This window comes from Telopea speciosissima, chromosome 5, assembly GCF_018873765.1.
Source record: "Telopea speciosissima isolate NSW1024214 ecotype Mountain lineage chromosome 5, Tspe_v1, whole genome shotgun sequence".
In the NCBI taxonomy this organism is placed as follows: Eukaryota; Viridiplantae; Streptophyta; class Magnoliopsida; order Proteales; family Proteaceae; genus Telopea; species Telopea speciosissima.
The window spans coordinates 45,937,309-45,948,097 of NC_057920.1; the positions used below are offsets into that span (position 1 = coordinate 45,937,309).

At 38.3% G+C, this 10,789-nt stretch overlaps 1 protein-coding gene across 2 annotated transcripts; it reads left to right on the forward strand.

The window, feature by feature from the left end:
* Nucleotides 1-1,474: 1,474 nt before the first annotated feature.
* On the forward strand, nucleotides 1,475-7,535 carry LOC122661563 (TBC1 domain family member 5). Of its 2 annotated transcripts, none has more exons than XM_043856999.1 (6): nucleotides 1,475-1,634; nucleotides 1,979-2,225; nucleotides 4,172-4,269; nucleotides 4,765-4,941; nucleotides 5,339-7,197; nucleotides 7,300-7,535. In XM_043856999.1, exons 2-6 carry the CDS (start codon nucleotides 2,023-2,025, stop codon nucleotides 7,447-7,449), a joined length of 2,487 nt encoding a protein of 828 aa, XP_043712934.1. In that variant the 5' UTR covers nucleotides 1,475-1,634; nucleotides 1,979-2,022; the 3' UTR covers nucleotides 7,450-7,535. The 2 variants fall into 2 exon arrangements, with proteins under 2 accessions (XP_043712934.1, XP_043712935.1); XM_043857000.1 differs by having other exon boundaries at nucleotides 1,538-1,584.
* The last annotated feature ends 3,254 nt before the right edge of the window (nucleotides 7,536-10,789 follow it).

The following is a 10,789-nucleotide window of genomic DNA, read 5'->3' on the forward strand; positions in this document are numbered from 1 at the left end:
TTTGTGATGGCTGTATTGATATATGATCTATCTATAGTGATTGGGCTTCTTTTATGCTTTCCAAATCAAAAATTTTCATTTTGCTTCTATGAGCTATGGTGTTTCAAAGAATGAGTAGTCATCGAATGATTTAATTCTAATGTTCTAGTACAATGGTAAAATAGTCCTTTCACACCAATAACTAACAGCAAACTAACACCGTTACTATAAAGGGGGGACGGATGAGTATTTTCAAAAACCAGGGTGTGATTTGAGTTTCATTTGAAAACCAGGGGGATTTATACACTTAAATTTATTTTAAAAAATCAGCAAATGGGGATTTTCATTAATTGAAATGAAAAACATATCATTAATTAACAACGACTTATATATTACCGCTACTAAATGTTATTTGTTTTTTTAAACCCACCCCTGCCACCACCAATCCCACCCACCAACTGGATCTTTATCCCCTATAATTCCCTGACCGGTCTAGTTCCCCTGGTGCCCCTAACAAAGGGGTGCAATGACCATTCCACCCTCTACCTAGGTGGGGTCCACCCCCCTCTTATTACAGGCACTAGAGAATTGGACCGGATAGAGAATTGTAGGAGATAATTTCCCCCCACCGACAATCTCACCCTTCACCCTTATCCCAAATCCTTGCATGCACCCACCCCCCTTCCCCACTCATTGTCTTCTCCCCCCTATTCCACCCCCTTCTACCTTCGTAGTGGTTATAGCTGACAATATATATATATATATCCTGCCCTAGTGTCCTATACTTCCTCCCCCTCTTTTTCCAATAAATGAACAAATATGATAAAAGGCTCTCAGAGCCTAAGGTGTACATTGCGTACATTGTGCCTCCTCACATCCTTTATTTTCTTTTATTGATTTTTTTTTTCTTGAATAAATTAATAAACAATATTTATGTGTGTAGGCATGGAAAACACCTTAGATTCATAGAATCCTTTCCCAATGATTATTTATTAAGAAGATGGATTGACACGCTCCACCCTTATATTGATATTTTTTGGTAAAAATCTTATACTAATAACATACACACCTATTCGATGAAGAGAGAGCTTCTGAGGGAGCATGTACACTACTTATAGAAAAGATTTTTGTTGCAATATTAGGGAGAGTACTTAAGATTTTAGGGTTAAGTGGGTATTTCGTTCACTAGAAGGGTACTTTTGGACATTTAACAATTAGTGTTAGAAAAAAACAAAAAAAAAGAAGAGAGAGAGAATGAAAGCCCAAAAAGAATTTCATGGTAATTACAAATGACTAAAACTCAAACATGTAAACACTCATCTGTAGAAGATGCTTTACAACAAAGTTTCCTCTTTTTCTACCAACAAAAAGACAAAGTTTCGTCTTTTTATTTTTATTTTTCATTATTATGATTTATTTTCTTTGTATTTTTATCTCCTTCTCTCCCTTCTGTGGTATATAGAATATGACAGCTCACCCATTTCTAAGATGACCTTTTCTGTGAAGAAACAAACTTCTTATTTTCTCCTCCTTTATGTTTCTCTAGAAAATTTTTGGCAAAATGCAGACAGAGACATAGGATCCATCAGTGTTCTACCCAAAGACGTAAGTCTCTCATTTCCTCCACAGGTTCCATCAGTGTTCTACACCAAGACGTAAGTCTCTCTTTTCCTCCACAGGTTTCGGTAACTCTCCCTTCTCCGTTCCTTCCTTGAACCAGATTAGAGTGCCACAGGAAAACCTAATTTTCTTCTTTTCTCTCGTGGGTTTCTCAATGTGATTTCATCTTTTGTTTTTCATTCAAAATTTTTTCTTTGGGTTCAATTCAACCTAAATTGATAATATATTTTTTAATCTCCCGTCGTTCATTGTCTACAGAAGAATCAATTTCGCTTTTCGTTTTCTCACCGAAAGATTTTGCAAAATAAAGAATTTTTAGAGGGCTTTGGAGTTGTTCCTATAAATTATTCTTTGTAAGTCGTGTTCTTGTCTATTCCAGGTAAATTTTAGGAATTTGGGTGTGTGAGAAATCGAAAGAGAACTATGTGCCCAGCTCCGAGCGAGCCGACATCACCTGAATCGTCGTATGATTCATCGGTTCCTCGTTCTTCTCCTCAAGGTTGTGGTGTAGAATCTCGATTCTCGGGTCTAAGGGGTGTTCAATGGCGTATATATCTAGGGATTTTGCCTTCCTCGGATTCTTCAATTGAAGAACTTCGTCGGGTCACAGCAGATTCTCGAAGGAGGTAACATTGTTTTATTTTATTATTATTTTTTTTTCGTTTTCCTTCATTTCTCTTTCCCTTTATCAGTTTTTTGGTTAGGGAGAATTTTCTGGAGTAATCTCATTGAAGTAGTATGGTGGGATACAGAAACACTCCTTTTTTTTTTGTTGATGGGTTTTCCATTTTCATTGATATTTATTTCCTGTTGTTTGATTTTGAGGTTGTTCAATGTTTGGATGGGTCGGATGGCGTGTGGATTATGATAATGTTTTTTTCTGACTTTGAAATATGATCACATATAACGGAAGGAGAAAAAACGAACTGAAAAGTGTTGAATCCCCTTGATGAAGGTTTTGATGCTTGAAATTTACCTTAGATGATCCTTTCTTTTAGCTGGATTTTTTATTTATGTAGACTTCTTTCAGGACTTAAGTTTGAGCGTCATGCTGATTTCCATGTGGTGATCCATGTCGATTTCCGCTGTGGTGATCCATTCCATGGGTTATTGCTTATAGTATTTGAACCATGAATGTTGATTTTATTGCTGTCAATTATGATTTGTATCGTTTTATTTCTACTCTCTAGTAAAGGTCAATGATATTCTTTTGGGCTTTGAGCTGAAAAGAGAATTGCTGAGTGAGAGATGCTGACTTTTACTTTATTCCCATTTTGGAATTTTTCTACTGTTGTAGATTCATTATGGTTACTCTGTTTTTAACAGTAACTGTGATGGTGCTTGGCTGTGTCTTCAATACGACTTCTGGAAATGGACTGTGATATCAAGGACATCTTTTCATTCTAGCTGTTTTGGTGCAACATTTAGAGTGGGGGCAATTTATCAAAAAATCAAAAAAAGGGAAAAAATTGAGCAGGGTGAACCAGATTTTATTTATCCAACAATTTATATCTGTGGTTAGGTTAAGTTCATTAAAAAGAAAGCTCTGTTCTAGTTTTATTCATTAGGTCCTCTTAACAGGTGCCATACATTTTCCCCCCTATGAGGATATTTCCCATCCAACCCATAAACCCACCAACCTAAGCCCCTCATGAGGCAGGATTAAATCCTGACCTCTGCTATCAGCAGGTGGAGACCTTGCCGCCAGGCCAAGGTGGTACCTCAACAGGAACTATACATCTAATACACCCACATGGACTTCATTCTTGGGCAACTGGATTCTCTGTGGTGTTTCTCTGGTCTTTGGGAGGCAACCAATACTTGTCCTACGAGAGAATGCAGTGGCAATACTCATTGTGGTGGGAGCCAGAGTGTATTCTCATCCCTGTCTCCATTTTTACTGTCCCTCTAATCTCATATTTAGTAATGGATCCATTCTCCTCGTTGAGTATTAATTTGGAAAAATATTAATACATTATGTTAAAATTACCGAAGATGATGCCTACATAAGAGCATCATATGCATTTTATCCATGTGGGGGTTATCTTAGGTTGTTAATGCCCATCAATTTAGAAACTTAATTCTTTGGTTCATGGTATTGTAGAACAACAGAATTTTACTGCTTAATCATAGTAGAAGGCTATTATTATTATTATGGAGAGGGTTCCTTGAAAGGCAGTATAGCCCCTGCACCAGCTGGGGGGCCAATGAGAGCATGCGCGGAAGCATCAACAGGGGTGGGATTTCCTTCTTGCGTGGGGGTGGGGCAGTCAGGGTTCTTTTTCCCTTATTATAGTTATTATAATTATAATTAGGGAGAGGGTTTCCTACACGGACAGTGCAGTTTCATGCCTTGGAGGAGGGGGTATTATGGGAAAACACTAAAAATAGGGGGATATATGAGACATTTTACAGGGGGTCGTGATACAGTAAACTGAGTCTTATGAGGGGTGCCCACGTGCAATTTTGAAATTGAGCTAGCATTGTGCAAATCTTTTACCCTTGTATAATAATAATAATTATTATTATTAGTATTATTATTATTATTAAATTAAGTAATTTCTCCTTACAGATATGCTGGTCTGAGAAGAAGCCTTCTAGTGAATCCTCCTAAAGATGGAAATACTGTCCCAGATCTTGTCATGGAGAATCCATTATCGCAAAATCCAGGTATGTTACTTAAAAAACTTCTTTTGTGAATGTAGTAAACTTTATCCCTCCTTTACCCCCTTTTAAATGTTTGATGTCTCTCCCTCCCTCCCTTCACTTCTTGATAGAAGAGTTATTTGAATCCTCCTAAAGATGGAAATGCTGTCCTGGGTCCTGCTTAGTTGTCATGTGCTACATTCTCTGTATCTTGAGACTACGAAGTCTCTTTCATTTCACCATATAGTTTCTCTTTATGGTAACTGAGTATCTTAGGGGCACCTGAGGTGCTTTGGGTGTTTAAGACCATGATGGCAGTGGTTGTCACTTTGATGCTATTACAACAACCTGCAGATTTTTTGGGTAGGATTCTTTTTCGCAAATTTAGTGAATACACCACTATAGCAATTACAGTGACCACTGACTGTTAAAAGTCTTTTTTTTAATAGAAATCTGATGGGAAGTTGTCATGTCTTTCCAGACTTTTTGTATTGATTAGCTAGTGAATATTCCATGCAGATAGCATGTGGGGCCGCTTTTTTCGGAATGCTGAGCTGGAGAAAATTGTTGACCAGGATTTGTCACGTTTGTATCCAGAACATGGAAGCTACTTCCAGACACCAGCATGCCAGGGCATGTTGAGAAGGATTCTTTTGTTATGGTCCCTTAAACATCCAGAATATGGTTACAGACAAGGCAAGTTAATCAGTTTATTTTAAAATGAAATGATTTTCTTTTCTTTTGCTTAGGATTTATATTAGTTTTATTGATGAATGGATTATGTTGCATGTATCGAAATTTTGAGTACAAAGGACTGTTTGTTTATTAATGGGCATAGTAATCACAGTATCATTTTCTCTGAGCGTCATAATTTCCAGATGGTTTGGGACTTCCTATGTTCTTGGTTCATTTAACTTAATAACTAAAAAAAAAATTGTCTTGATAAATATGGCTTCAAATTGTCTTATAATGATTGAAATCTCTTTCTCTCTCCAGTGCATCTTTGTAAGCATGCGTGCATGTGTGTGTGTTTTCCATGTATACTTGGATTCGCTCTTACTGACACCTTGCCTTGATTCCTTCATCGTTTTAGGGATGCATGAACTTTTAGCTCCCCTCTTGTATGTTCTCCATGTTGATGTTCAACATCTTTCTCAAGTGCGGAAGCTCTATGAGGACCATTTTGTTGACAAGTTTGATGGCCTGCCCTTCCTTGAGAGAGATCTTGTTAGTAGTTACAAATTAACGAAGACACCAGATTCCTCCAATTGGGACATGGGGATTGATGAAGAGTCCAGTTTACATAGAGATGCAACCAAAGTCAGCAGCCTGGATGAGCTTGATCCTAAAATACAAACCATTGTATTACTAAGTGATGCTTATGGGGCAGAAGGTGAATTGGGTATTCTCCTGTCAGAGAGATTTATGGAACATGATGCGTATTGCATGTTTGATGTGTTAATGAGTGGGGCAAGTGGTGCAGTTGCCATGGCAGACTTTTTCTCTCCCTCACCCACCATCAGGTCTCACTCAGGCGTACCCCCAGTAATTGAAGCTTCTTCCGCTTTGTATCATTTGCTTTCTGTTGTTGACATGTCTCTCCATAGCCACCTAGTTGAGCTTGGGGTTGAACCACAGTACTTTGCTTTACGGTGGTTTCGTGTGTTGTTTGGACGCGAGTTCTTATTGGAAGACCTTCTGATAATATGGGATGATATATTTGCATCAGACAACAGTAAATCAATCACAGATGTTGCAGATGATATTGGCTCTAGTTTTGGGGTCCTCAGCTCCCCTCGTGGGGCATTCATCTCGGCAATGGCAGTCTCGATGATTCTTTATTTGAGATCCTCCCTACTTGCCACTGAAAATGCTACAACCTGTCTCCAGAGGTTGCTGAACTTTCCAAAGAACATAAATGTGAAGAGGTTGATGGACAAGGCAAAGTCTTTGCAGGCTCTTGCTCTGGATACTATTAACTCCTCAACTCCTTCCCAGGTTGGTGCTTTTGACAAGAGTAAAGCAACAGTTGGTAGGGGTTATAGCCTTCCATCTGGTTCAGTTTCTCCGACAACCCCACTGAGCAAAGTTCCTGATAGTTACTGGGAAGAGAAGTGGAGAGTGTTGCATAAGGCAGAAGAAGCTCAGCAAGGAAGTCTGAAGAAACAAGTTTCATCTGGCAAAAAGGGATTTTCAGATAGATTCAGATTAAGCCTGGTTAGAGCAGAATCAGACCCATCACCAGCAAAGATGGAGAGTGAGAAAAAACGCTCGGGATCCTCTGTTAAACGAAGTTTATTAGAGGATCTTTCCCGAGAGCTTGGCTCAGATGAAGATTTGGGGAAGGTGGGGAACAGTGGTGCTTCTGGTCAGAGGGATCCTCTCTCTGTTGAAGTTGAGGTGGAAGAAAGGATTTTTCATGATGACCCAACTCAACAAAGAAGTGCTGAGAAGGACTTCACTTGTGCGAAGACATGTTCCAGTGGACATACTGGTAGTGAAGAAAACTCCACTATTTTTTCTGCTTCCACAAGTCCTCGTAGTAGAGCTGTTGACCATGAGATTGAATCAGAGAAAAGTAGTGTGGGTTCAAATTTATCTGTTGATGACAATGATGATGAACTCAACAATCCAGAGCAAGCAGGTATTGCTTCAGATCTACCCTGTCCAGAAAAGCAGGTGACAATTGTGAAGGAGCGCAAGCTGTCCAGTAAGTTTCAGTGGTTGTGGAAGTTGGGACGGGGTACTGGTGAAGGCACTTCTGTGATAGGGGGTGCTATGGAGGGATCAAAATCCACAAATGGAGGAAATAGTCTGGACAACATCTCAGTCTCATTGGCAACTGATAGATGTGGTGATTCATCTGGAATTAGTGGCTCAGGTGATGTTGTAGACAATAATATGATTGCCACGATGAGAAATCTTGGAAATTCTATGCTAGAAAATATTCAGGTAAATTTTTTATCTTATCCCTCTTCAGTTGTATTAAAGGTCATCACTGATAGGTTACTAACTAGTAGCCGTTGGTAACCCTGAATCTTTTTTCTTTGGCAGGTGATTGAATCAGTTTTCCAGCAAGATAGGACTCAGATGGCGTCATTGGAGAACTTCTCCAAAAGCATTCTTGTAGGAAAAGGGCAAGTTACAGCTATGGCGGCTCTCAAGGAGCTTCGGAAAATAAGCAACCTTTTATCTGAGATGTAAGGTCAGCGTTGTTTCACCTGTATATACATTTTGTAACTACCATTCATGGTCCAAAATAAAATTGTGTTTTTGTGCATTCGGCTTTCCCTTTTATTTTATGAAATCCAATATTGAGATTTGAAAAGCTGTAAATATGAGTTCCCATCATCGTCATGATGTCTCTTGAAGCAAACTTTGTTTCAAGAGAACTTAGCTTCAAGAGGACTGTTCTGTAAATAACCTTATTTTTGAATGTCCAAGAGTATTGATCATGATATTTTGAAATTGTCACGGCGTCACGGCCATCCAAGTCGGTGGAGGGGTGTCTGATCGATATATCGACACGTCGCTCGCCATGGCGATCATGTCGACTAGGTTTTATTTTTTATTTCTTCTATTTTTTAATGTCATTTAGTATGCTATAATATATACCCTATAACATCAAAAATCAATAGGAAAGTGGACTACTAATCTACTATGGTTTAATTCATGGAAGTGTAATATTTATTAGTGTACTACTAATCTACAAAAGTAACAAAACAAAAAAACAAATTAAAAGAACACAATTTATAATTTTATATTGAGTGAAATCAGTGAATAAATCTATTAAACAGCCCATATAAACAAAAAAATAATTGCTGATGTGAATATGTGCTTGCTGCTGTTGTGTGTGTGTGTGTGTGAGTGATGGACTACTGGCTGTAATAAAGCCCTCTCCCTCTCCCCCGTTTCTAGACTCTCTCCCTGTCTCTGTGTGTGTGTATGTGTGGCTGTGTGCAAGGTAAGAAAAGGAAAAAAAAAAAAAAAACACCTTCTCTGTGACTGTGCAAGCCTGCAACTGCGAGGCAAGAAGAAGATAAAAAAAAAAAAAAAAAAAACCGAGAGAACTACTGGCTGTAATAAATCCCTCCCCCCCCCCCTGTCTCTCGACTCTCTCCCTGTCTCTGTGTGTATGTGTGGCTGTGTGCAAGGCAAGAAGAAAATAAAAAACACCTTTTCTGTCTCTGTGCAAGCCTGCAACTGCAAGGCAAGAAGAAGAAACAAAAAATCGAGAGGTCTATGATTGTGTGCAAGCTTGCAACTGCATGGCAAGAAGAAGAAAAAGGAAAAAAAGAAAAAAACCGAGAGGTCTGTGACTGTGTGCAAGCCTGCAACTGCAAGGCAAGAAGAAGAAAAAAAATAAGAATTAAAAATAAACAAACCGAGGTCTGTGACTCTGTGCAAGCCTGCAATGCAAGGCAAGAAGAACTGAAGAAGAAGTTAAGAAGACGAAGAAGTGAGAAGAAAAAGAACTGATGTAGAGAGTTGCCGGAAGTGAAGAAGACGAAGAAGTGAGAAGAAGAACTAAGAAGAAGAAGAAGAAGGATCGAGTTGCCGGAGGACTGGGAGGAGATTGGATAAGAAGAAGAAGAACCAAATAAAAAATTACTTACCTGGAGGTTGCCGGAGGGGTTCGAACTTGCCGAGAGTTGCAGGAACTGAAGCCAAAGTTCTTCTTCTTCTCACTTCTTCGTCTTCTTCAGTTCTTCTTCTTCTTCTTCTCACTTCTTCACCTTCTTAACTCCTTCAGTCTCTGTGTCTCTGTCTCACGAACTCTCTCCTGTGTCTCGAACTTTCACTTTGTGATTTCTATTTCTCCTAAATTCCAATTCCAATTAGTAATAGTGTTTCAAAATTAGGGTATAGTGTACTGTTTAATGGTTTTAATTTTTTTATGTTAATGTGTATTGCTTACACCTCCAATATAAATCAAGGGAAAAGCATTTAAGCTCTTAAATGGTTTAAAAAAAAAAAAATGTAAAACCTAAGTTTTATACACTAATATCGACTGAGATGCCCATATATCGTGGTATGGCGTCCATGGCAGCGCCATGGCGACACCATGGAGGCCATATCTGGCGATATTTGTACATCATCCATGTTGGAGCTCGATATGCTTGCTTCTCCAGCGCCAGGATGCCATGGCGATGCCATGACGACGCCATGACAACTATGATGGAAGCTCAATTTCAATTGCCTTGGAAGTGAAAAATCTCTGGACTTGAGGGCTTGATTTGGGTCTATTGATAATATATATCTCTGCGTAGCCAAAGTGAAAGATGGTACTCAGCTTAACCATAAACATGCTTCTGTGTTTTTTTTTTTTTCCTTTTTTTCCTTTTTGGTTCCAACCATAAAGATGCTTGACTTATTTTATTGGATGGTAACTCGGTGGTTGCATTTAGTTCGTAGTATTAGTTATAAAAGGGAAATAATGAAAGGGAGAGAAGTAACTTTGTGAGGGCAGGCCTTGGTGCAACGATAAGGTTGTTCCATTGTTACCAAGTCTGGAAACAACCTCTCTGCAAATATAGGGGTAATGCTGTATACATTATGATCCTCCCCAGACCCCGCAGTGGTGGGAACCTCGTGCACTGAGTGCGCCCTTTTTTAGAAAAGTAACTTTGTCTTGTATGAGGCAATAGTAGTGAAGTGATCTACAGCATTTGATGGCTGGAATTTGGATTCAAACATAAAAAACTTTGACATTTATAGGTTGTTAATGAGCATATAACATCTTTTATTTGGTGATCTATCAAAAAAATTATCTTTTAATTGGTCGGTTTCATGATTCTGATTTTTAGGTGGTCACTTTTTGTTTTTGTAAATCTGTCTGTTGTATCATCTAATATATTTTTCAGTTAACCTAATAGAACCTGTTTGATGATCTCAAAATTTGTTAATCTGTTGGATAATGTGATTGTATCAACCAGTGAATAAGTTTACAACAAAAATTGCTACTGTAAAAGTCTATTGTAATTTGTTTTGAAGTATGAATATGATGAAAAGTTAAGCATGTGTATGTTGTATATTTACTAAGATATATGTAACTTCACCTTAAATTTTTTGTATAAATGTATAGAAGGTGTATAATTGGCTTGTTGTTTGGCAAATGCGAAAGTTATGGAATAATATTTTATTTTATCGTAGAACAACTTGCTTTTAATTAGATAGCCAAGCCACCAGAATTACAATTAAAAGAAAATGTGGCCTTGTTTTGTTTGGAGTGAAAGAAGCAGAAAAATAGATTTGAAGTGAAGTTAAAAAGAGAGCAGAGCTTACATGGTGTTCGATTGGGTTGGAAAAGGGGGGAGGGGGGGTGAGGGAGGAGAGTAAAAAATTTTCATTCAAACCAAAGGAGGAAAGATGTTTAAATTTATTTATTTTTGCCTTTTTTGGGGGGAGGGGGGGATGTGAGTGGTGAAAGTGTGGAATGTGAGACAATTTTGCATTTCTTTCTTGCTTTCCTTCCAAAAGAAGTGAAAAGCACTGTTCCAAATAAAATCCATACAATTTTTCATGAGTAATGTACGATTTTGAT

What these genes read in the sequence shown, in the direction of transcription:
- LOC122661563 (XM_043856999.1), top strand. Translation starts at nt 2,023, where the DNA reads ATGTGCCCAGCTCCGAGCGAGCCGACATCACCTGAATCGTCGTATGAT. An exon ending in TCCATTATCGCAAAATCCAG is followed by an intron (nt 4,270 to 4,764) that starts GTATGTTACTTA and finishes TATTCCATGCAG; the next exon opens with ATAGCATGTGGGGCCGCTTT. An exon ending in AGAATATGGTTACAGACAAG is followed by an intron (nt 4,942 to 5,338) that starts GCAAGTTAATCA and finishes TCATCGTTTTAG; the next exon opens with GGATGCATGAACTTTTAGCT.